This window comes from Thamnophis elegans, chromosome 2 (assembly GCF_009769535.1).
Source record: "Thamnophis elegans isolate rThaEle1 chromosome 2, rThaEle1.pri, whole genome shotgun sequence".
Taxonomy (NCBI): Eukaryota; Metazoa; Chordata; class Lepidosauria; order Squamata; family Colubridae; genus Thamnophis; species Thamnophis elegans.
In genome coordinates, this window is record NC_045542.1 from 104,362,956 (window position 1) to 104,390,514 (window position 27,559).

At 38.4% G+C, this 27,559-nt stretch overlaps 1 protein-coding gene across 3 annotated transcripts in view; it reads right to left on the minus strand.

Moving 5' to 3' along the window:
* Positions 1–27,559, minus strand: part of PCBP4 (poly(rC) binding protein 4) — a 52,647-nt gene that overhangs the window by 14,809 nt on the left and 10,279 nt on the right. For 2 of the 3 annotated variants that reach the window (XM_032212408.1, XM_032212406.1), the window contains exons 2-11: positions 11,998–12,072; positions 10,462–10,630; positions 9,902–9,925; positions 9,780–9,812; positions 8,082–8,198; positions 7,233–7,364; positions 6,681–6,809; positions 5,266–5,340; positions 975–1,019; positions 227–302 (exon numbers count right to left, since the gene is read on the minus strand). In XM_032212408.1, the coding sequence (XP_032068299.1) occupies positions 227–302; positions 975–1,019; positions 5,266–5,340; positions 6,681–6,809; positions 7,233–7,364; positions 8,082–8,198; positions 9,780–9,812; positions 9,902–9,925; positions 10,462–10,572 (742 nt within the window). In that variant the 5' untranslated portion in view covers positions 10,573–10,630; positions 11,998–12,072. The remainder of the gene's footprint in view (positions 1–226; positions 303–974; positions 1,020–5,265; positions 5,341–6,680; positions 6,810–7,232; positions 7,365–8,081; positions 8,199–9,779; positions 9,813–9,901; positions 9,926–10,461; positions 10,631–11,997; positions 12,073–27,559) is intronic. The other variant, XM_032212407.1, reaches the window with a different exon arrangement.

Here is a 27,559-nt window from a genome sequence, read left to right on the forward strand (position 1 = left end):
GGATTATTTTAGCACATGTGCTCAAAAGCCAAATTGAGTTTATTATCTGGGGAGATCTTATTTTGGGGGAAACAGGGTAATTAGGTTTGTTTGTAAATATGTTTCTGTCTACTCTCTCTGCAAAAAAGTATAGTTGCAAAAACTTTAAACTATAATTAAGAATCTGAGATTATCAAAAATTATATAGCCTTATCTTATCTCAGAACTCTTACACTAACTCTCTTACCTGCAACTAGAGATGGAGTTTGTGCCAAGGATGAAAATGAGACAGGATGTCCCGAAAGCTGCTGCAACTTTGTCACCTGCACAACAGGAAGAGAAAAAAACCCAGATAACCTTAAAATATAAATAATCGTCAATTCTAAGTATCTTGAAGGGTCTCTCAAAGCTGAAGATTTTATCATGGCTGAAAAAACTTGTGTTTCATTTCACCTGTATGTGAAATGAAACTCTATCGAACACTGTGTTTGTATTACTGTTTCAAATAAGTCTGGGGTAGTAAACTGTATGAAGATATCTTTTATGAAGCAACCTTGAGCTCATAACAACAACAGAGGCTCTTTTTCACTATGGTTCATGCCAACTTTAAATTAGGTTTTGGCCATAGCCAAAGGATCGTCTCCATCCAGTTAAACAGAGTTACCACTAAGGACAGAAAGACAGGTTTTCCTTAAGGTCAATATTCACCGACTGGTTAAAACTGAATCATTCTAAGTGCTTTTGTCTGTTTTTGTAAATTCAGCAACAGCCTTTAATATCTGACCACAATACGGAGCCCCCAAGATCTGTCTGTGATCTCCAGACACTACAGAGAGGCCAATATGCTTGAAACACCTGGTTGGAAAGATGATGCTTCTATAATCTTTTCAAGAAAAGAAGCATAGGATGGGTCAAGTCCAGAGACCAAAAACAAGATGTGAGGACCACAGAGGGGAAGACCTGGAGTTTAAATATAGATTGCCAGCTGGACTCACCTCAGCTTGAGATATTCCACTGTATTGTCCTTGCATGGAAAATCCCTATTAAAGGGGAAAATAATAACAAAGAAGAAAGATATTCTGAAAATATATTAGCGCTTCCTTGAAAAGTTCATTTACTGAAAAGCTTAAGAATAAAGAAAGAAAGAAAATCACAGAGAAAAGCAGGGAGGAAAAGTGATAGGTGCAGTTGCAGCAGGAAAAAAAACCCCACAATAGCAAAAAAACCAAAGTAGATATCCTGGAAATCTAGAGAACTGGACAACATTTCCCATTTGATTTTTAAAAGGTACATCAGAATCCAAGCAAGCATCACAACTGTCTGCCATTCTTTAAAGCAGAGCTGCCCCTCTGATGCTACCCTAGGTAGAGGCTCAGCCTTTCTTGCTGCTAGATAAAGACTTGGCTGCTTTAAATGGTTGCAGGCAGGTGCTGCATTTAAACCATTATGCACCCTGAAGTGCCCTTTTGGAACAGAATCCAAAGCATTGCATAGCTCTAGAAACTAATATACTCAACGATCTCTCCATTATAAAAACATTATAAAAAACCAAAGGACTCAGGAGCTGTAGAAATTTGACCAGAAGTTTTATAATCATGCAGGGACATCTGGGTAGTTTTGTCTCTTGAACACATAACATTCAACATACTAGTACAAAAAATACATTTTGTAAGGACTAGCCAAAACAAAAGCTTGATTGAATGGCCTGAGAAATGCAACAAGTCTTTTCATTTACAAAAAAAAATGGCCATTTCCATATCTAATGTGTTAAGGTTTTAGTTTGTTCAATTCACACAATATTCTCCTCTTATAATCTATTTTATCTGAGCTGAAATGTAAATGAGATGCTCTGAGTTTAAAATTCAGAAGAGTTAAGTACTACTATATATTATTTTAAAATGGACATCCACACCATTACACCTTTACAATTAATGCTGATTGTTACCAAGAAAAGTTGAATATATATCAGTGCTTTGTCACTGGCTAAGACTAAGTCACCCTCATTCATTTTACTAAGAGCATTTACGTTTATGCAGTAGTAATTTGATTTATGCAGCCATTCAGCATTTTTGTGCATCAACTCAGACATCCTTGGCTAGCTAGTAAATATGTTTTAATTTTTAAACAGTAGTTAATGTTTCTCAGTTGTACTGCAGTATAAAAAGTTATTAAAGTTAATACTGTGTGCATTATGATCATCAGTGTAGAACAGTGCAAGAAAAACCAAAAAATGATGGATTTTGTTCAAAATTTTAGTGAAGTCTCACTGAAGTCCCTCTAAACTGAATTACTATAATACATTAATTTCTGGTTTTTCTCCCTTATAGGTTCAGGTGGCAATCCTGTCAGGGAGAAATTGAAATTATGATACTTCAGAATCTGCAGTATATTGTCAACTAGCTGATAATCTGGTGTTGTCCAGGTATTTATTTATAGGGGGGAAAATGCCAGACCAAACGTAATTTCTAATGTTGGATTTTCCCTCTTACCAGAAGAAGCCCTCTTGTGGAGTACTATGAAGCCGTTACCATGGCAACTCCACTGTGCTGTACAGTAGAAGCCATTTTATGGCAGTTCAGTAGAAGCCATTTTAAGGAACAACAGGCTGTAGATTAACAGAACACACACTCCGAGGGGTGTTAGGGGTGTCTTACCCCCACCACAGTATTTGTTTCCAGAGAGTAAGTCATCTGTATACCAAGTTTGGTTAAAATTGTTCCAGGTGTTCCAGGGTTATGCTGGAACACACACACACAACCATTTATATATAGAGATTGTGTTGTGGCCCGGCAGGAGCCGTTATAGCTGCCGCCAGACTCCGACAGCGAGAGGGCTTATGAGTCGATCTCAGAGGAGGACCATGGACAGGGTGTCAACTCCAAGCAGGGCGAGGAGAGACTGGTTGGCCACCAGGTGGCAGCGGAGCCTTGGATTGGGAGTGTTCAGGGAAACACTCGTGAGTTGTTGCAGGATGCACCCCGTCGAAGGGTTACTCGATGGAAAGAACAACTGAGTATTTACAGGAGATGATTGCGAGCAGCTGTTGCTCATTGGGATCCTCTCCTGAGTATAAAGGGAACTGTTTGTGCCACGCCCTGGTTGCAGGAGTCAACGTTCACATTCTCGTTCACGATTCAGAGAAACCAACTTGGATAAGTGGTTTGCTGTGAGAAGCTTGTTTGCATTGCCTAGGTTTGTAGTAATTGCTGCCAGAGAGCTTATCTATTTGTTTATTTTGGGCTTTCGTTCCTGGACGGAGAAGGGGGGGTCAGAACAGATTGTTATTATTCAGCTTTGATGAAGAACGTTTTTCTTCCTCTTTTATGGCTCATTCTGCTTTTATTTGGCTCTTATTAGCAGTTAGCTTGTACTAAGATCTCAATGCTAGTATAAGAAGGAAATGGCTTATGGGTACCATCCGTTAGGGACCTATCTTACCTGCCGTGGTCTAATCCTAACTGTAAACCCTAATCCTAACCCTTATGAAACATTATTTCTCTCAATTATTAGATTAGCTCCATCCATGATAATCCAGAACTCCCTCAAGACCCGGTTATCACTCCTGGGACTCTAAATAAATGAACAGATAAAACCTGGTGTTGACGTTGAGAAACTTGATTGTATTTCTCTCCCTTTCTCCCTCCCCCCTCTCAAATTCTAAAACCACCCCTTAAACATCACTCTTCAATCAGAATCTCTTACTAAGAATGGCTTGTCCTGACTTATAGAGATACAAGAAATGATTGCTCAGTGCATGGTCAGCTTCTCTCGCTCCAGGGACTGCTGGGAATCACTGGAGTTCCTTTCAGGATGCTCAAATTAAAGAAAATCCTTTTGTGGTCTTCAAGGCAAACAATATATCATTTATTTCATTTATATGCTGCCCATTTCCCTCTATCATCAAACATAAATAAGATCCTAGGTATTTTCATCAACTCTGGACTCTTTTTGGTTAGATTCTTTTAATGATACAGGAATACATGGGAAGTTGGCATGCTGCAAACAAAGCACCATGTAGGAGAAGGAACGGGAGAACTTGGGGGTGGAGTTAAAAGAAGGATCAGCCTACAATCCCTATGTAGCCACAAACAAACTTCCAAACCTCCTTCGAAACTCTTTGAGTGCCATTGACCCTTATATAACTCTAACCAGGTGCTCATCAGTTAGTTGAAATTTTTGTACATAGATATTTTTGCAATAAATCAGCTTAACTGTGTGAACCTTGTTTTTCATGCCTGACAAACAGTTTCTAGCATCTTCTTCATTTACAAGAAAATATCACAGTCCCAGAAGATAAAAATGTATCCAGTGGTTTCTTTGGAAGCACGCCCACCATTGCAAAAAAAAAATTTTTTTAAGTGGTGGAAAGCATTATTGGGGTTAACACAGGGGTGAAATTCCAATGTTTTTACTGCAGGTTCTGTGGGCATGGCTTGGTGGATGTGGTGTGGCCTGGTGGGTGTGGCTTGGTAGGTGTGGCAAGGGAAAGATACTGTAAAATCTCCATTCCCACCCCACTCTGAGGCCAGCCAAAGGTAGCATTTACCGGTTCTCTAAATTACTCAAAATTTCCGCTACCAGTTCTCTGAACTACTCAAAATTCCCGCTACTGGTTCTCCAGAACCTGCCAAAACTTGCTGGATTTCACCCCTGGGTTAACACTAGGAGAAGATAGCAACCAGAGGTGGGAGTCTGCTGGTTCGCCCCAGATCAGGCGAACTGGTAGCGGCAGCGGTGGGAGGCTCCGCCCACCCACTTCTGTGCAGAAACATTGCGCGAGCATGCACGAACAAACCAGTAGTAAAATAAATTGAAACCCACCACTGATAGCAACCTTGCGAGTTTGTCTGCCAGGAAATGTTTTATAGCTGGTGACTTCCACTATTGCACACTTATTGTAAACAGGCAAGCTGCTCCTCCCAATAGTGTATTACTACCGCTTTCAAATAATGGCAATCCAGATTCCAGTTATGCTGGGAGTATTATCTACATCAGGCAGAAGCTGGTTTGGATACTTCATTCCCCTTTTCCATCATTTTCCCACTGCTGCAGCTAATATTCCTACTGATCTTTCTCCACATTCCCAGCACATTCCTACTGGCCTGCTCAACCTCTTCTTAGTACTGTCTCATCATCCTGCCTTTCATTCCCAGTGTTTTCTTGTTGGCCCATCCAATTCCCATCTTTTGAACCTCTTCCCATTAATGATATCTTAACAGGGGAACCCAACGCCTCTTTATGTCTTGGCAAAATGATCTACTGATAGTTTATTTAAAGGTCTCTTACCTGATTGGCTGTCAGAAGAACCGGTCCCAAGGATAAGCTGGGATGGTAAGGAATCGTGGCACCTTTTGGGGGTGACTGAAGGAAATCAGAAGGAAGTATCACTGCACAATTATATCTTTCTGTACCCCAAGCTGCTTTCTGATGCCAACAGGCACTGCCTTCTCTCATACAACAGGCATTCTGGCATTACATCAAGAGGGGATATTTTTAGCTAACTCTCATTTGGTTATGCTGAGTAATATCAGACATGGGCAGGATATGAAAAGTAAAAGATCACCTTTGATCATATTTAGTCTCTTGCCCCTATTTAGGCAATTAAAGGAAGAGAATACAAGAGAGTAAGAAAGGTTGCTACTTATTCTATATCCTTTGGGAAGGAAATTGACATGGCTATCCAGCAAATTGGAGATTTTGATGAATCAAAACTATTCCAAGATTTCTGCTATGGAAACCATCTTCCCCTGTGCAATCAAGGTGGGAGAAGTCTCCCAGGCAAACAACTCAGAAAGGGAGCACCGGATTGGTGTTCAGAAGATCAGGCATTGCTGGGAAAGATTCCTGCCTGAAATCCTAAAGCACAGTATCTAGAAGAAGGTACTTGATATTTAACTCATTTAAATGTCTGACTCAATAGTTATGTAAATGCCCTTTTTTGCTTGCTTGCTTGTTTGCTTTCCTAAGAAATAGGTCTGGCAGCTGAAAATAGGACTTAACAGTAATGTGCTAGAGGTATACTTAAATCTTTCTTTATAGACCATCTGATCAATCAAATTGCTACCCCCCAATAGAAAAGAAAGGTTCTGGAATGACCATCTTTTCTCCTTAGAGTAGAAAAGCAGCTAGACAGCGGGCATGCTTTCCTTCCTTCCTTCCATTCATCCTTCCTTCTCTCCTTCCCTCAAATTTACCGTATTTTCCCCAAAATAAGACCTAACTGGAAAATAAGCCCTAGCTTGATTTTTCAGGATGCTCGTAATATAAGCCCTATCCCAAAAATAAGCCCGTTAAAATCGTCAGACACATTTAGTACCATATTTCCTCAAAAATAAGACCTAACCAGAAAATTAGCCCTATTGCATCTTTTCAAGCAAAAAATTAATATAAGACCTGGTCTTATTTTCGGGGAAATACGGTAGCTGTTCATCTTACAGCCAACTCTGGGCAACTCACAATACGCATGCATTACTACCACCGTTGTTCATTTAAAATTATATCTGCAATGGAGGGGGAGGGTTTTTTTGTATCCACAGTGGCCAAACAGGAAAAAAAAAAAATCAGAATGGCACTCCAAACAGATAAAAGGTTTTGAAGTACCCAAGGAGTGCCTCTGAACTCAAAGTCCCAAAGTCCCACTTCTCCACGAAGGAGCAGAGTGTTATCCTCGCCCGACACATGAGAGTAAACAAAAACTGTACCTCCAGTATAACTGCACAGATCTGTCGCACACACTGGATGATAGCATCTGGTACCCCAGAGACGGTTACAGCCCTTTCAGTGGAATTGGGCAGAAGGTCTCCAGCCACCTGGACCTGAGCACCTGTTGTCTGGAATGAACAAATGCTCTGTTTTTCTCAGCAGCCTCTACTTACATGGAGCTGCGTCTAGAACATTTTGTAATCCCGTGAGATTATTATGGCATTGTTGAAGGAGCTAATTTATTCAGAGATCTAAATGCTTCCTGTGATACCCCTTCCCCGACATAGCTATGACTTCTCATACAAACAAAATATTTCATTTGACTTTCACAAAGAAATGCAAATGAAAAAAAAAAGTTGTCAATTTAGTTTCAGTTTTTATTTAACAAGAAAGAAGTGTGCAAGCCGGCTTTTGAGATTTAAGCCATTCGCTCTGGGAGTATTCACATCAATAGCAATGAAACTAGAAAGGAAAAAAGTTAAGGCACAAAAAAATAAAGAAAATAACAGTAATGCTCAAGTGAACAAGATACGATGATTGAAGTTCTCTACCTCTCGGATTTCCTTTATTTTGGCTCCAGCTTTGCCAATGAGTGAGCCACACTGGCTAGCTGGGATGACCAGCCTCAGTGTTACGGGTGGTTTGGAGATGGTGCCTCCGTTGGTTGCTCCATTTCCCAAATCCTGAAATAAAAGAATTTGTATTCAATTTAAGTGCAAAGGGATCCTTTCAAAGCCACTTTTAGTTATTATTATTATGCAGCATTTTGTGTTAGTACTCCCCTTATAGGATAAAATAAATAAATAAATCCTAAGTATCTAGTTCTTCTAATTTCTAAGATCCACTGTTTGATAGTATCCAGATTTTTTTTTTTGCATGCTGCATTCCTAATAATATTCTGTCTTGATTTTTTTTAAAGCAGAGATACAATTTGGTGAGATATAAATACAGTGACATTGCCCCCACTGGCTTTAATACGGTCGTTTTGAATTCCTAGGGAAACTTAAACTATATAGATCAAGAGAAATATATTACGATAAATGGCTGTTTAACCTTAATCCTTTAACGAGATACAGTACGTGCCAGAAAATTATCAAGACCTTTCCTGATTCAAAACACCACTACAAAATCAATGTTCTCATAAATAAATTGCACGACTCTTCCTTCTTTTTGGCAGGAACGGTATGAAATCTCACCATTTGATCACAGACGCAACAGCCATTGTAAGCTCTCAATAACTAGACATGGTTTATATGGCCAATGCCAGCTTTCACTGGAAAGCTTCTAGCTTTATTGGAAAACTGATAGATATTTTTAGTGCTACAATATACTTAATGTGAGCAAGTAAGACGTGCTCTCTGGGAGCAACATGCAGCAGACAGAGACTGGGGCTACTTCACCTCCTCCAGCTTGAAGGCAATCATGGAAACAGCTCTGAAAACAGCATCTGTGGAACCTGTAATGGTAGTGATCCTCTCAGGGCAGGACCCTTCTGAGATGGTAATCCGGGCAGTACTCTGAAGACACAGCAAAGCAGGAATAATCATGGAAAATACGTTTTAAGTTTTCTAATTGTTTATAGAACGCTTCTATCAAGCGCACAAAATGTTTCATAAACATCCCAATAGTCTGCCAAGTTAGCTGGCTGCTATCTGCATACTGAAGATGTGGCTGAGAAACAGAAGAGATAGGCCCTGTCTGTTTGGGGAGTCTAGTCTGAATTTAAATTAGAAGCAAGGACTTCACGGCTCACATCTCTTTTTCTCATCCCTGCATTTCTCTGAGAGGTATCTGCTAGTGTCGTGGTTAAGGCAGCAGGCTAGAAACCATGAGGCTGTGAATTTTCTTCCCACCTTGGGCACAAAGTCACCTTAGGCCACTCTCTTTCTCTCAGCCCTAAGAAGGAGACAAGGGCAAACACTTCTGAAAAATCTTGCTGAAAAAACTGCAAGGACTTGTCCAGGAAATCCCTAAAAATTGGACACAACTGAACAGAATAAAAATAAATCTGCTACTTGAGAATTCTCATTTCAAGAAAGGATAAATTCAAACATCAATGGTTTTCATACCTATAGTATACTCTTACTATTATTGCATCATAGAATGTAGTAATATATTTAATACAGATAATAACTTCTGTTTCATTTCTATTTTTCAGTCCTGTTCTCATGAAGACTTTTGCATTGTATGCGTTAAGCTAGATTAGTACTGAAATAAAACTGGCACATCCAACAATGTCAGTTAATTGTCAATAAAGACATGATGCAAAGCTTCAAAAAAAATGGCACAGCAATGTTGGAAGGAAAGAGCGCCATCATTGAGCACGTTCATACAGTATAGTATTAAAGCATCTCTGAGGATTCTGTAGAGATTCTCAGTCATTCAGGTCATGCTTGTCCCAAAGGTGCTTTTCAGGAGGCAACTGGACTTCCTTGTTTTTTCTTTGAAGATGTTTCACTTCTCATCCAAGAAGCTTCTTCAGCTCTGACAGGATAGTGGGAATAATTGTCTGCAAGGAATATAAATCTTTCCATTCCACACTATTCTGTCACAGCTGAAGAAGCTTCTTGGATGAGAAGTGAAACGCATTTAAAAAAAAACAAGATAGTCCAGTTACCTCCTGAAAAAGCACCTTTGGGATACCTCTGAGGGTAGAAATACTGACCTTATGTAATAGTGTTTAAGTTTATTCAATGACAATGAAGAGCTAGAGGGAAGTGTATTCATTATTTCAGAATCTACTTTAGAATAATTATGAATTACATTTAGAAAAATAGTGACTACAAGTAGGTTGATCCTGCTTTCTGTCTCTCCATATTTTCATACTTTCATACTTTCCTCTTGATCTTCATTCTGCCTCCCTACTTTCTCCCAACAGATTTTTGCTTTTCGCTTAGCAATTCATCGTTAGTTAGAGCTATTAAGTAGATAGCTTCTTCCCACCCTTTGCAACTTTAATATGAGTGGATTTCAACTCCCAGATTGGTTAGCTGGGGAATTCTGGGAGTTGAAGTCCACACATTTTTAAATTGCTGAATTTGAGAAACACTGGAATAGCAGATCACCTGTATTTGGCCAATTTCCCCCATGATGCCTACCTGTTCTCGTATCTTCTTCACAGTCTCTCCTTTCTGTAGGATTAAGGACAATAAAGACAATTAGTCTTAGAATGTAGAGGAAAGGAATTTTGAAAGCACAGAGTGACCTACATTGATCTTACCTTTCCTATGATACTGCCAACTTCCTGCAGAGACAAGAGAAATGGAGTTAGAAGAGATACCCGAATCTGAAAGAGTCTAGCAATGCCTGAACACATATTTTTGGCTGGAAAATGAGGAAGCAATCACACACACCTTCTCAAAAAAGAAAATAAAGGTCATTCATGATTTGACAAATTAAATGAAAGGGTTATTCTTTCTTTCATGATCATTCTTTTTCTTCTCAATCACTATTAGATCTTTTTAAAAAAACTTAATGTTGAATTTGTATTAATCTTGTACCCTTGGCAATTTAAACCACTATTTTGCTTTAACTGATTAATTCATGACCGCACCTCAAACATCTCTGCAGAGTACTAAAAAAACATACTCTAGGTGGGAGAGAATATTTCAAACTCCCATGCGAATTTGGAACAGTACTGTAGCACACCACTTTAATATTGGGATGTGCAAAATAACACTTCCCTGCCATTCAAGTGACCATTCTGCCCCATGCAAGATTTGTTACTGACTATGCAGAGACCAAGACTGAAGCCTAATATGACAGTTCTAATCTACTTACCTTTCCATGCATAAGCATCCGGAGAGTGAGAGTAATGCTGAGTTCCGTTTCATCCAATCCGTTATCTGAGCCACTCATCCTATCTGGTGATGCCACGCTGTAGGAATGCATGGATTTGCTTCTAAGGAAAATCAACACCCTGGCCTAGAAGGTGTTGAAGTCGGCAAATCTGCAAATGGACGAAGAAAAATAATTTCAAAAAGTTTCATATGGTACCTTGCTTGTAAATCAGCCCCTTAAGTTGGAGAGGTAGGGGTGATTAGTATTGTATTGATTTATTGTTTATAAAATGTACTGGCCACCCATGTTACTATAGGGTAACTCTGGGAGGCTTACTGTTACTTCTTAGTTAAAGCGTAACATGTTGAAATCAAACCTTACAACCAAAGACACATGGGGAGGGTGGGTGCGGAGTGGGGAGAGAAATGGGATCTCTTATTACTCAATCAATCACCTCTTTGTGCTGATCCTACACTGGGGCCCCAAGCCTACTGGCAAATTTTCTTACAAAATGATAGGCAGGCCAACCTCACATCAGAGGGAAAGATGTTCCAGAGGGCAGGAGCAACAACAGAGAAGGCCCTCCTCCTGGACCATGCCAGCCGAAATACTCGGGCTGACGGGACTGTAGCATGCCGCCTCTGCCGGTACGAGTGGAATTGGCTAATCCTAATGGTGTCAGGTTCAGGTTAATGTCAGAGTTCCAAGTAACACCCCCAATGAAAGAAGACTCTTGAGTTTCCTCAAAGTTCCATTTTATTAGAGATGCCATATTGGCACATCTGAGAAAACCCGAATCTGAAAGCTTCCAGGTTTTCCCCACCCAAACCAAAGTTCAATTCCCTGCCCAGCACCCACATGTCCATCACATGGTCGAATCAGGCACCATCCCAACTGGAGATGTTTCTCAGTCACACCACTCCAGTTGCAGGGCACGGTGTCTTCGACTCTCTGAGAAAGGAATGTTATTTGGACTATATATCTCCCATACCCCATATAATCCCCCCTCCCATTTTCCCCCAGCATTAATTGTGGCAGGCCTGAAGTCCTAATGCAAAAGATGGCTTCCAGGCCTGACAAATGGGATGAGAAGTAACCCGGACCCATGCCATGAAGTATGGCCTTTAAGGTGATCACCAACACCTTGAATTGTACCCGGAAGCAGACTAGTAATCAGTGCAGCTCGCGGAGCAGTGTTATTGTAGGAGCCATTCTTGGGGGACCCAAAACTATCTGTGCTGCCACTCTGCATCAGCTATAGCTTCCAAATGCTCTTCAAGGGTAGCCCTATGTAGAGTACATTACAATAGTCCAGTTGTGAGATGACTAGGGACTGAATGACTGAGTGCAGGGAATCCTGCTCCAGGACAGACTGCAACTGGCACACAACACCAAGTTGTGCAAAGGCTCGCAAATCCAGGAGAATCCCCAAGTTGCAGACTGTGTCTTTCTGGAGCAGTGCCACCCCATCCAGAGTCAAATATGACAAAGTCCCAGATTCCAGAGCCCTGCAAACCCAAAGCCATTTGGTCTTACCAGGGTTCAGTCAAATGTTAGTAAGAAGAGGTTGGCTTTTATGCAACATCCCTTGATACTTCTGCTTCAGAGCATCTGGAAAATAATGATAATGGTGATGAAGGGAAACATCCCATAAGCAAACATGGCTTATATAGCCATTAGGAAGGAGAAAACGAATGGAAACACACCGGTATAAATCTGATCTGTGAAATATTATAATCCATGTACATCAAAAACAATACACAGTAGTGAAGCCAACTGCAGGGTGAACAGTCATGGAGTTCATATTTATTCAAGTTCATACATACGGAATTGCATTCATCCACCAACACATATTTACCAACCTATCAGGTATACAGGCAGCAGTCACAAATATGGTTGTTTGGTTTTGACCTCATATGGTATGTGAATACAGATATAATTTGTAAAACATGCTTTATGACTTGGCATTATGGATGAACCATGTCACTTCACTTCTTTTCTACAAACCATGTCCAGAATAGCTGTTTATACAAGTAGGACAAGTTTTTACTCCAAATGTATTTTGAAGAGGAAGAGTCTATAGAATTGTTTGTAACTGCAGATGGATCAGATTGATTATGAGGATAGTCTCATTCTTATGTGCAGCTCAACCATTCCTTCCTATCCTCCTTGCTCCAGAAATAATATTGACCTATCTATGCCTTCCTGATAGGAAAGGAATGGTAATTTTTATAGCTGAAAGCAAGCATTGTGAAGTTAAACTGTGGACAATAGATCTAAAGATGCATTTTCTCCTTGAGATCCTTCTTTTCCCGGCTATCATACACGTATAAAAACCAAAGCAGAAGAAACTGATGATTCTGGTTAGAACCCCCACAAAAAAGATTTTAAATTTATGATTGCAAGTATTTCCTATATGCACAAATCTCTACTTAGATAAGATGGCACTTGGCTCCAGATATCTATCATAACTCAATGACCAAAATCAAGTGACCTGTTTATTGATATATCAGCTTTATGCTGTGGTCCTCCAGATGTATTGCAGTTCAACTTCCATAATCCCTCTGCTGACCATGCTATCTGGGGAATTATAAGAGGCGCCAGGTTGGAGGAAGATTAATATAAATGCATATATGATAGACATACAGAAAGGAACAACTATATGCCTTCAGTTTCAGCTTTACCAAAAATGATTGTTATGAGCAATGGCCTGAAAAAAGAATTTATATATTGCAAAGAATCCTAGTGGTTGTCTCATCTTTGTCCAAATACTTTTATGTATCATATTGGAGTTATGCATGGCTAACTCTATTGCCATGTCACAGATGGATCTCACAACAATGGTATTACAATTGCACAGCCCTTAGTTGCAAGGCAATGCTGGATATTTATTCTTTTCTCAAAATACTTATCTTGCTTTGTCTTTCTAAGACATCAGAATCTCCACAAATATTTTTGTCTCACTTTAAGAATAAGTCTCTCTCTCTCTCTCTCTCTCTTTCTCTCTCTCTCTCTCTCTCTCTCTCTCTCTGTGTCTGTCTGTCTGTCTGTCTGTCTGTCTATCTATCTATCTATCTATCTATCTATCTATCTATCTATCTATCTATCATCTATCTATCTATCTATCTATCTATCTATCTATCTATCTATCTATCTATCTATCTATCTATCTATCTATCTATCTCAAAAACTTCCCTTAAATTCAATTTACAGGATACACTGAATACAAGTAAATGCTGGGGAGAGGCTGTTAAGAGAGAGAAAAAACATTTGCAGAGATTGATGTAGGTTTTGGCATGGAATCAAGAAATAGTACTCTTTTTTTCTTCACTATTTCTTTACAGCTTAATGGAAGGCATTGGAAGAGCTGCTAAGTGGTCATCTTTCATATATTTGATTGCTTGCTAATGCTTAGTGATTTTTCTTCCAGTGGCCCCAGCCAAGCACGCCTACCAACAAGGGTGGGGCATCGGCCAATGTTCTGCTGCTGTAGATGAGAAAACCGTTTGTCAACTGCAATATGGCTAGCAAGAGGGAGAAAGATCTGAACTGCTACAGAGAGGCCCCTTAAGAGGCTCAGTCCAGTAGTGCTTGCTGTTAGGAAAACTGATGCTACTTCAGAGATTGATGCCGTCTGTCTGTCTGGGTGCCTGTCTGCTTCCACATGATCAATACATAAATAGGGAAATATTACCAATTTACTCAAAGTCTTGGCAGTCATCTGGAATTTGGGATGTATGTGTGTAGTGTGTACAAAGTATGGTTCAAAAACTTTTTTTTCCTTTTGGAAACATCCTATATAATATCAGGGGAGAGAGTGAGAAAAAAGAGAGAGAAAGAGAGAGAGAGAAAGAAAGAGAGGAGGGGGGAGGAAAAAGAGACTACAGAAGGACAAAAGATTTAGCATTTCTCCAGTCTGTGTGCTCAACCACAACAAAGCAACCAAGGGCTTAAAAATAGGACTGGGTATATGATAAAGGGCTATTTTGAAACCCCTGGCCTCAGAAACAATCTGGTTTGACATTACAGGATTCTCCATATGACAATATACAGACAAAAACCCTCCCCAAGAAATTGTTTCAGGACTGTTAGAATAAATCCTTTTGGGATTGGCCCTGTGAATCAGATCTCCAGAAATACAGTATGAATGTCATAATAAATAACAGTAAACGGTAGTAGATTTAGCCACATTAACGGAGTGTCTCTCAGGCAAATAACAAGCACTACGGTGCTGAGCTAACTCCAGATGGCCTCGGATTAGAAGAAACAGCCATGCTGGCTCAGGTCAAGGCAGCAGAACTGATAATGAGATGCCCTTGGGGAGTTTGTAAGTGAAACCACCTGAGTCCCATAATGCTCTTCTCTTTTCTTATTGCATCAACTGCTATGCTGGGGCCATCACGTAAAACTATTAAGGCTAGTAACAGTTGGTCTTAACTTTTATGAATCTCCCTCTTAATCCTTTCAGAACTGGGTGGACGGACGGACAGACGGACGGATGGATGGATGATGTTACATTTAGAAGAGTGTTTCTTAAACTTGTCTCTGAACCTTTTCCCACTTTTAAAAATTGTGGAGGACTCCTCCAAAGAACTTTTGATTATATTTATTGATATTTATTATATTAAGAAATTAAATTTGACACATTCACTCTCCTGCAACTTCTCACCATTGTTTGATGGGATTTTAATATTATATTTTTCAATGTGGGCTGGCAATAATTCTGATTTCACAGATCCCTGAGGATATCTTGGGGGACTGCTAAGGGTTCTAGGATCAAACTGAAGAAACACTGATCTAGAAATAGCAAAATCCATGAGGAAGCATTGCTTTAATCTGCTCCGAATTTCCTATCATTCAGCTCAATTGAATGACCCATATCAAGTTCAATGAGAGTAGGAAAAAAAAACCCTTTCTATTCACTTACTGATTGGATTGCATTTCATATGCCTTTCTCATACCCCTTCCCCATTATCTCTTTTCTAAACTACTGATTGATCTTGATGCTCGCTCCTAATTTTGCAACTGAGACCTCCAACCATCCTGTGATTTAGAATAAGTAGAATAAATCTGCTTATTTGTTTATTTCTGAGTTCAAAAAAAGGTCTTATAGGGCTTCCTATGCTCATAAGATAGTATACAGAAAATACTCCAAGTCATAATGATGTGAAAGTTCCTTAAATTAAAACCACATAACATCATCTTAAAGTGAGTTGTTACAATCAGTCAGGCATTGAAATTACTTAGGAGGAAGTACAATGCAGAGAATCAAGACTGCAAAGTAAATTAATTGTTTGAATTCAAATGTACTGAGCTGTCATCTTGTTTTAAAGCAGAGCTTTTATTTTTAAAGACATCTCCCTTTTCTTAGAAATACTTCCTGCCAAGCTCAGAAAGACTAAGGTCTCATTATCTTTTTTAAAAGCACTTGAAAAACCCTTTACATGTATTTATCTGCAAAGGAGATAGGTTACAATTAATGCTGTAGTACTATTATAGCCTTTGTATAGATCATAATATCTCTGTATTTTTACATTTAATCTCTATGTTTAAAGTAATACGCCATTACAGTCTTTTCGTAAATCCAAGGATACATTTATAAAATGTGTAATAATATCAGTTTTTAGCAGACCTTATAAAGCTGGCATTTTTTTTACATGTTTTGTCTTACAAGCTTCATTCTGTTCGGGAGCTTTAGAAATGGTAACAAATATTTATAGAAGAAAGTGAAAAAAGGGGTCATTTATTTGCCCATTTAGCTGGCCACTTGCAAACCTTTAGGGTTTTTTTATACTAAGAAGTCTTAATTAGAAGTTCAGAATGAGATGTCTTTTGCTACTTGCCTTTTGCTGGTGAATATTCTGAGAATTTTTATTAATTTACTATCATAATTTACTGCAAACCTAATAAATCATTCGGAGAAGGAACAATTAAAAACCTTCATAGACGTCATCTCTACAATACTGATATACGGAAATAAAATGGGAAAATTACAGGATCCAGCTTAGGTCTTTGGGGACATGGCACAAGCTAGATAAAAACAGCTTGGATTTTTAATCCTGATAAACAAATATCAGGTGAAGAGAGCAATATTAATGAAAGTGGCTGATATTATAGTTCACCTGTCAATCAAACCCTGGTTTTCCACTACTAATCTATCTCTCAAATGAGTATATGTATTAGTCACATTCATATTTTATATTTTTAGACATAAATTTAAAAGGGACTTTTAGAGATAACAGGATGTCAATTGATATTTATTTTGCATTCTTTCCTTCCCCCACTTGATCTTCACAATTCACAATTCTGCAAAACAGATGAAGCTAAAAAGTGTTTCAGATGATCAGCTGAGGGTCCTGGTTTACTAAGGTTCACTTGATCCAGTTCCCTCTCTTTCTGATCCAATAATCTATTTACTAACTATTTCTAGTATCTTCAGAACGATCTTTATCTTCTGGATATACATGCTTATTCCCACAGGAGCATAGGAAGAAAATAATACGTATTGTTTTTAATTATTTTCTTTAATTATCATAGAAATTGTTTAATTGCACTGCTAAGTGCATGCATACAATAACAGTTTACAGTTTGCAAGAAACAGTGTGCATTTGGGGAAAGGAGAACATTATAATGGATAATGAAATAGGTTCTTAGATTATGACTTGGCTAGTGTTAGTCAGTTTCTGCTGAAAGAGGCTAAAAATACAACTATATTAAAGAAGATACACTATCCGTAGTGGTGCATAGTTCTTATAATGTAAGCAAAAGATGAAATCTTTGATCAAGAAAGAAGAGAAGTGGCACACAAATTAAGAACTGGGACATCAAGAGGACTCTTTTCATACACCAGATTTTCTCCATGCTCCTGTTTATTGGGCTACTGCTTTCAATGAACAAATATTAAATGAAGCAAAGTTTACAGTAAGTGTGTGCGTGGTGAAGACTCTGATCTAGGCAAAAGAATAGCTGCAAAAATTTGGATGGTCATGAGATTATTTCTTTTCTGCCATCTAATGGGTGCCCTGATTTTTGCAGATTAGATCTTGAATGAGATGCCAAACTTAATAATGAATGTACTGAACAGAACATTTCTCCATTATTAAAAGCTAAATAAAAAATAGCCTCACCACCACGGTCTCACAAATAGCCATTGCGCAAGGAGATTAATTAGTGAAGGTTCTGGGAGTTTTGTGTGCCTTGAATACTATTCATTTCAAAGAATACTAACTTTTATAATTATGGGAAGGGTGACTACATTTGCTTCTTATGGTATGGGAATTCTGGCCCCTAATGCAGCCACTGCATTTGTTTTCCACTGTTTGCGATCAAAGTCCCTATCAAAGATATCAGAGATTGGAATCTGGAAAAGGATATTCTTACAGTATTTGCAGGAACAACTTATCCCCTGAAATCAGGTGTGCTTCCACCCTCGTATTGTTTAGAATAATAGTTAGCAATTTTCTTCTGGACACCATTTGGTCTGGAAAGATATATATACCAACAGCCAAGGTTTTTTTTTTACAATGCATTATTTATATAGTTTTTGTTTTATATATTGTAGACCATGTAGATTTGTATGAATGGAGTCATATTAAGGATGGTCAAAAAATGAAATGAAGTAGTCTTAATAATGAAATTCCACTCAAGAACAGGCAGACAAAGATAACCCGCTTCTATCTTTACTTCTCTTTTTGGGGGGTGTTATAAATAGTTTCAAAAAGTCCTCAGTAAACAAGAGCAAGAATCTCATCTTTTTTTTTTTTTTTGCAGAGAATGCTTTCTGACAATCCCCATCCATCAAGAAAGCTGGCAAGAGGGGGGTCCTCTGATGTGAGTACTCCCTACAGCAGGCTTCCCTCCTGGGAATCAACTTGATCCTGAAGTGACCTCCCTCCCCCCACCAATTGTTTGGAAACTTGCTTAGACCTGGCAAGTTTGAAAAGCCTTGGGGACTGAAGATGACATGGAATACATTATCTTGTCTTAGGTCAGAAGTGGTGCTGTGCTTGGTGGAATGGATTTGTTACCAAGTTTATTAGTATTTTGCAAGTCACACTATTGTTCGACTTTGGGAGCTGCTTAGGGCCAGCCATAAAAGTCACCATGATAAATAGATGGGTAATGTGTGTGTTTTTCAGGATATAGTCATTACTTCTTTCTTTGTTTATTATGGAAGCAACTTCAGGCGGTTTACAATCAATTAAAAACAATAGGATAAAACATTTTAAAACATTAAAATAATAAATATTACCACCAAGGTTGTACAAGAAGTTGGTTTAAGTTTTCTATCCCTGTGCAGAGGAGCTTCCCTCTTTCCAAGTTGTACCACAAAAGAACTAGATTGTTGCTCAACCAAGAAAGTAGAAAATCATCTGATGGCTAGACCAGATGTACGAGTGGTGATAAATTTCTCATCCCTTTCTCCTAATTATCCCCATTATTTCCAAATTCTTGATCAAGGTTTAAAGTAAGTAATAGGAAATTACTTGATGAGCTATTTGAGGGTTAGTGAATACAGTAGAGAAATCACAGGAAGAAAAGAAACAAATGGAAGTGTTTGGAATGCCTTGTGGATGTAAGAAAATGTTGGGGCTGTTCACTCCCTACCTCCTAAACAAATATTTTATGGTTACTATGAGTGGTGGTAAAGTTGAGTTTCTTTATATCAGGCTCTAACCCTAACTGTGCCCTCTAATTTGTCAGATTCCCATCTGTCTCATTTAAGCTGTTCTATAGTCATGTGTATTTTTTACAGAAGTAAAGCAAGTGTCAAAAGTCATGTTCACATATTTGTAGAAAATAAGATTTCAGACGTTGCAAACTAAAGCCTCACCATGCACACGGTCCTACTACATCCTTTTGTTTGAAACTATTTATATTAAAATTGCACTAATGTAATCCTTACTCTTTAATTGAAAATATGACTTTTGCTAATTTCTATGCAGAAATAAAAGCTTTGCCACTCTATCAGGTAGGAAGCAGGGGTAAGATAAATGATGGAAAGGCAATATAGAGAGCCGAGGTGGCGCAGTGGTTAGGGTGCAGTACTGCAGGCCACTTTAGCTGACTGTGATCTGCAGTTCAGCGGTTCAAATCTCACCGGCTCAAGGTTGACTCAGCCTTCCATCCTTCCGAGGTGGGTGAAATGAGGACCCAGACTGTGGGGGCAAGTTGCTGACTCAATTTGCTAAAAAATTTGTAAACCGCTTAGAGAGGGCAGAAAGCCCTATGAAGCGGTATATAAGTCTAATAAATAATAAATAAATATAGAAGTTTTACTTTTTTTAAAAAAAAATGTTGTTTATGTTCATTACTGTTTAACACAATGGTATGCATTTTTATTGACTTTATCCATTTGCTAAATTTATGCCGGGAGGCTACTCTAGGGAACTTTCATAGAGTTCATTCCCAAACAAAAATGCATAGAAATACTGTTTTAGAATTACACTGAAAGATAATGAAGAAATGCAATAAACATATGTATATTTATTTGGTTCCACTTATACTACATCCCCCCCCAAAACTCCCATTTTTACAGCCATCTTCAATACAATATATAATTTAGACTGCAGATGTGTTCCCACTGGAAATATTCTATGATAAAGTAGCTTGTAACCTCTTACATATATTTTCCCATGTTTGCCATTCTTTTGCTTCTGAGTTTGTGAATATATCATTTGCAAGATATATACTAGGAGCACCAAAGATTAGTCTGCATACGTTTTCTCTATGCCTGTATTTCCTTTTCATTTCAGGTTGGCACTACCATTAATAGACAAGACTGGTGTTTTGCCAGGTGGAAGATGGCAATGGATGGACTTGGATGTGCCCAAGTGCTGGATCTGCTTGTATCTTCAGAGATGGGAGCTCACATCCCTGCTCATGCTGGCAAGTGAAATTTTAGCCTAAAAGAAATTAGTACACATGGATGCCAAATAATTTTCCAAATCAATCTGTGATAAGGCTTCCCCATGTCTACTTAGCCTTTTGTTGCTGTTTTTATTGGTTTTGCATGGAATGAATCCATTCCAAGAGCCGAGGTGGCGCAGTGGTTAGGGTGCAGTACTGTAGGCCACTTCAGCTGACTGTTATCTGCAGTTCAGCGGTTCTAATCTCACCGGCTCAAGGTTGACTCAGCCTTCCATCCTTCCAAGGTGGGTGAAATGAGGACCCAGACTGTGGGGGCGATATGCTGACTCTGTAAACCGCTTAGAGAGGGCTGAAAGCCCTATGAAGCGGTATATAAGTCTAACTGCTATTGCTATTGCTATCATTCCTCAATCTCAGCTCCCTCCTTCTATCTTCTCTGTGGAAAAACCTTCCCCATTCCAAAACGTCCATGCTCAATGCATGTTTACCTGCTAATCCACATTTAAACCAGTACTGCCCTCTATGTAACCTTTGCCATGCTGCCTCAATCCCAATCTTACTCCTCACACTCTGGCACACTCTGGACAATGTACTTCCCACCTTGACCTGATTTCATAGATAACGTTTTTTCTGGGGAACTAGGGATTCCAAAGCTTTGGGTTGGTGATTATGATGATTTCCTCTTTGATTACCTAAGATAAATAATATTAAATCCCTCCCGAAAATCCAAAAGTAAAGCAGGATGAAAATGCTGGTTAACCCTGGGATGAGGCGAGAAGGCAACAGCTGTGTAAATGCAACCATGGTCACCACCTCCCTTCTGATCTCTCAGCTGTCCCAGGCGGCAACTGTCTTATCAAAGAGTTTTAAGGGGCTTACTTAGACTCCACTGCCTTTATTCTTGCCTGGCAGATTGAGTGTCAGAAAAACCTGGGGCTTTGTTTGGAAGGACAAGTTGTGGCAGGCTGGACAACTATAGTCAAACCATCAGACTTCTTCTACCTTCTAAAGAAGGGAGCCCAGCATGCCACTCCTATGGGGTAAGACTTTAGAAAAAGGATTAGAAAAGTGAAGTCATGGGGTGGGGGCACAGAGCCATGGAGAGAAGGATAGAGGTACCATTGCTTCCAGACACAAGTTTGGTCGCAGAAGCGCAAGTCTTACTTTGCTTCTCCTTCAGCAGACACAGACAGGAACACACACACACACACACCAAATGAAGAAAAAGATCCTATTTTTAGCCTACTAATTTTAAAAAAATGAGATGTTGGTTTTCCTCCCTTTGTTTATAGAGTCCATATTTTAAAGAACAAACACATTTTAATGTGCAATTGGATATATAGTGTGTGGGTTTTGTGTTTTCTGGCTCAATATCACCCAGGTGGTTTTTCATGCCTAAGGCAGGATCAGAGCTCATGGTCTCCCGATTTAGTGTAGCGTAGTGCCTTAACCACTACACCAAGCATATATAAATACATTAAAATTTAAAAACCATTCTTATCCCTCTGTTTCTGTCTTCCCCAATCTCCTATCCCCTACCAGAGAGCTGAGGGTTTGAGGGTTCTGCATAGGATCTTGCTATTCCTAGCACTGCTCTCTTTTGAACACGAGAGCTCAGATGTTCTTCCTGGGATCTGTTGGAGTCACTTTAGTCTAGGCTTAGGAGTCACAGTCCTGAATGTTCCTACCATGACTGTAACCACTTCAGTCTTTATGCTCCACATCTTGTCTAGTTCCTCCTTCAAACCCTGGTACTTCTCCAGCTTCTCACACTCCTTCCTGATGTGGCCAGTGCTTCAATACTATCTTTCAGCCTAATCCTTTGCCGTTACTGGAAAGGGCTGATTAAATGTGCAGATAATTTCAGCAAGTTAATTCTTGGGTTATTTTTGTTTCGTTTGCTTTGGTATTATGATGATTAATTAATTAAATGGGTATATGCTATTTTAAATTTGTTTTTGTATATTGTTTTCTCTGCATTTCTTTTTTTTTTTAATGGCCAAGTTCACGTTTAATTTTATAAATAACAATCACAAATGGGACAACTGACTTACTTCAAAAAGGATTCGAATATATTTTGAACCTCCAGTGTTGTTCTTCCAGAGGAACATTACAAAACGAAATGCTTGTATTTTTATCAAGGTCAGTGCAAACTATTTCTCGTGCAATAGCAAAAATCATTACTGTACAACTTCCCACAAATTCTGTAGGAAAAAACGGGCTAGGGGTGTGAATGCTTTGTGGTAACGCCCCTGGAATGCAAGTGGGAAAGGTCAGGATTGTGATATTATGGGATCTATGCTGTGATGTCACAATTTCATAGTTTTTTGGCATTGCAGTTTGTAGTAAATACCTATGATTAACTCTAATTTACTTGGCAACATATAATCAGTAAATATTTGCGTAGCTTTCAAAAAATAAGGACAATAGTTAGTTGGATACATTCCTGGTGATAAGCCTTTTGATCGATCATAGAATCGCTTTTCTTTAAATGTTAGATTTTATATAAATAAAGTTATGCTCTCAGTCAGAGGAATTACTGGCAGCTAGGCTATATTTATGAAGTTTTTTTCAGGTATGTTTCTACATAAGTGGCTATTACCATTAAACCCTTTCTCAAGTTTCTGTTTCCCAGGAGAAATCAAACCTTTGTTAAATTTCATGATGATTTTATTAATAATTTATTTCAAAGAAAAAACTATGACATTTAATTTTGTGTCTTTAACACAGGATGAGAAATCGTCTATTTCAGATGATGTTTTGAGCCAAATCAAACCACCTTGGACTATTATTTAAAATATTGTGATCAAAATGCTATGCAATTTTTATATGTGTTGTCACTGTGTCACTATGTAAATTTGCATATATGTTTCCTTCTTATCAGATATTTGGATTTCTAATGTTGTTGGTAATAATTTGGTTATTTATTATTATATATATATAATTTTTTTGCTGATAAATAAATGAAGTATAGATCTATTTCGAGCTATTTAGCTCTCATCAGCTAGCCATACCCTTATCGGCTGAGCCAGGGGAATAGTTAGATGTTTTGTCAAGGCACAGGTATACCTAAATATGGGAGGCAGCATACTGCTTCCCCTTTGCCTTTCAGCTCATTAAAATTATATATATAATTTTATTGCATTCCACTATTATGCATTTTTATTCAAAAAGTTTACACTGATCCATGGGAGGCAGGCTGCTGGATTGCAGCATTATATGATAAAACTTGTCTGGACTGGGTTAAGCAGAAGTATGCTTGCTTACCAAATTAAGCCTCTTGTTTTGCAAAAAATGGTAAAAACATTCAATGGAGATTATGCTATTGCCCAGCAAAGGGGTCATATCTAGTCAATTAATGTTTAAAAATTAAGCAGGGCCAAAGGCAATAACATTAGATGAAAGACGCCAAGAATCCTAGGGCTACAGTCTAGACCAGGGATGTCAAACTCAAGGCCCGCGGGGTGCTTAGATCTGGCCCATGAGGCTGCCCTGGAAACAGTGAAGAACTGGTGCGCGGTGCCCCTTCCAGAGCTCAGGAGGGCCACATTGGCAGAGGATTGCAGAAGGCTGTCACAGCTGAATATGGAGCTTGGGAGCCCGTTTTCCCTGGTAGAGTGCTCGGGTCACCACAGGCGCCACTGCAGGCGCCACCACCCCAAGGTCAAACACAACCTTGATACAGCCCTCAATGAAATTGTGTTCGACATCCCTGGTCTAGACCATGAAGCTGAAAGAAAACACTTTATAATACAGTAAAGCTAAATAGTCTGTGTCTGTGAAATCACCACGAACCAAACTTGCCTTGAAAGATAACTTAATGCCATCACTTGGCAGGATGAAAGATGATAATCTCCTAGTCATAATATGGACATATTCATATGCTTCGCAATACCCAAAATGCTCCATTGTTTTTTTCCCCCTATAATCCTGGAGTTTTCTAGTGGTCTCTCTAGGAAAAATTATTGCCAATATAATTAATAATTAGTTACTGAAGTGTTTACATTTTTTTCAACCAAAGCACTTAACTAAGACTTTTAAATGCCACTGATCAGTTGTATTTCAGTTTTCTAGTGTTATCAGCTAAGAAGCCTTGTATTGGCCATGGAAAATGAATACATTCCTTAGACTGCATGAATTCTTATCTATTGGGGGGGGGGGGTGAATGTATAATAAGCCAACAACAGTATGAACTGAGAAAGTCAGTTGAATGATCCTCTAATTTCAACAATAGTTCATTAGCAACATTCATTTGAAGCAACTATCTAATTGTCCCTAATCACAAAGATAGCAATCGTACCAACAAAATTAAAAAGCTTACATAATTGTAATTTTAACAGAATGGAATGCCACCCGTAGATCATTTTCATGCTCAGTGCTTGATAATTTGTATCACATTCTCTGCCAAAAGTTCCAATCAGATTCATCAAGTAGTGATTCTAGATTGCCTTCCTAAAGTTCTTATAGACTTATGATTAATATAAGAGGTGTGATTAATATAAGATTGAAAAAAATCCCTTGCTTTTCAATGAAGTAGATGTATACCATCCTTCATCTTCTGATAATAGCCTGAGCTGATGAAACATAAATAATTCATGGGCGAAGGATTGAACTTGACTCACTAGAACTTGTGACAAATCTTTTGCAGAATATATTCATCACCACCAGAGTTTCTATCAATAATTTAATAGTTAATTCTATAAAGTCTTCTCTGCTATTCCTTGAATAGAACAAATTTATCCTCATGCTTAAAATAAGGGTGATTTGGGATGGGGAAAAAAGAGAAAGACCTGGAGATAAATATTGTTTGTACTTGTTCCAAAAATTTTAACATAATTTTAAAAATGGTTTTGGGATTGTAGATATTAATTTCTGAATGTCATAGAAGAATAATACTGTAAATAGCCAAAGACTAATTCAAATTTTACCTACTGAATGCTAATTGAATTTCTAATAATATGAATGAAATGGTTTAACTGATAAATACAATGTCATCATATTTTATATTTGTACACCTTCTTTCCATTATGCTTTTCTTTCTATATCCTTACCATATACAACACCAAGTAGAAGGCAGCAGAACTGGGAGCATTTGAAACAAACAGAATTTTAAGAATTGTTTTTAAATTCAGATACCTTGATTTCATAATATCAATAATCTAATCTAGATAGATCATGGATGTCAAACATGCCACGTCATATTGCCGTCAAGTGATGTTTCATGACATTTTTCCCCTTCATGGAGCTGGGCTGGGCATGGCTTGCACATGACACATCGGGCCTACAGCCGCCAGTTTAACACTAGATAGATAGATAGAAAGGTAGGTAGGTAGGTAGGTAGGTAGGTAGGTAGGTAGGTAGGTAGATAGATAGATAGATAGATAGATAGATAGATAGATAGATAGATAGATAGATAGATAGATAGATAGATAGATAGGATATAGATAGATATGGATGAGATAGATAGATAGATGATAGATAGATAGATAGATAGATAGATAGATAGATAGATAGATAGATAGAGACAGACAGACAGACAGACAGACAGACAGACAGACAGACAAGATATAGATAGATATGGATGAGATAGATAGATAGATAGATAGATAGATAGATAGATAGATAGATAGATAGATAGAATATAGATAGATATGGATGAGATAGATAGATAGATAGATAGATAGATAGATAGATAGATAGATAGGATATAGATAGATATGGATGAGATAGAGAGAGAGAGAGAGAGATAGACAGACAGACAGATAAGATATAGATAGATATGGATGAGATAGATAGATAGATAGATAGATAGATAGATAGATAGATGGATGGATGGATGGATGGATGGATGGATGGATGGATGGGATAGATAGATAGACAGACAGACAGACAGACAGACAGACAGACAGACCGACCGACCGACCGACCGACCGACCGACCGACCTATTAGGAACCTATGGGACATCATTTCCTAAAGTTCTTTTTGTAATGATTCATGTTCCACAAACCTTAAAGTTTGATATCCTATGAAAAAAAGTAGAGTGAACTTTTAACATGGCATATAATTCAAGTGGCTCTAGAGTGGTAAGACTGACAAAAGCTTCCAAACCGCATAGGACAAAATACAGGACTCCAGAGTCACATCTAGAAGTACCAACGTGGTAGTAGACACTTTTCTTTCCACCCATCAGTCTTCCTATCTCACCCATTTTTTTACACAACACCATCTTGCTGCAAAGTAACCCCAACCTCTCAACACACATCTAACATCACCTTTATTTTCAAGATGCTTCTGGGCCTCACCATAAGCATGATCAGCATGATATTTTGCTTAGAAGTGTGCACAGCTGCCTAGAAAAAAGGACAAGGATAAGCAGGGGTGGTAGAGAGCATCATGCGGTTGGGGAGGGACTAGTTTCAGGTAGTATTCTTGTAAACCAGTACTTTGTAAATGATTGTATTCATCTGTGGCAGCCATTTGGTGAATAAGAGAGCTGCCTAGTGGCCATAACATGTTTTCCAAATTCCAAATATACCCACCAACTCCAAAAGTTTGGTGACGTCTGGAGGGTAATTTTAAGGGGATTTACTGCATTGAGCCTTTCTTGGCCTACTGCATAGCAAAGTAACACCAGAGTAGAACTGATTCTAGATGAGTTCTCAATAGAACCAAAACAATCCTGGGAACTGACAACTTCATTGAAGCATGTAACTAAAAATGAGATGCATTCATTCCCTTACCTTGGGAACAATCCAAAATGCTATTATAAACTTTAGATGAGAATCTAAGTTGAGAATTAAACTTTAATATAGATGAAGGTATTATTTATTCTCTAAGTTAAAAAAATACTGTATGAGTCAATTCAGTGAAATCGGTTAAAACAAAATTATACCACTGTTACTTATCCCTGTTAAGTATTCCCCTTATTCTGTAGACTCCATAATACTTCATTTTCCATTCAGGATGTTCTTTTGTATTTCTGTGCCTCGTACATGTTCATTGTAAAAGGACTTGCTTTCTATACTTTTATTTACTCACAAGCCAATTGGCAGAGGGCACGTATTTTTCCAAAGTCATGCAATAAAAAATGTAACTCTTGCCAAGATAATACTTAACATTATCTCTGCAGATGGATTTCAGCTCTTGACCCATACCAAGCATTTACTATTATTAATGTGCAGCTAGAGATTTATACATTATTTGTTTAGGATAACCCGCTCCCTCCTC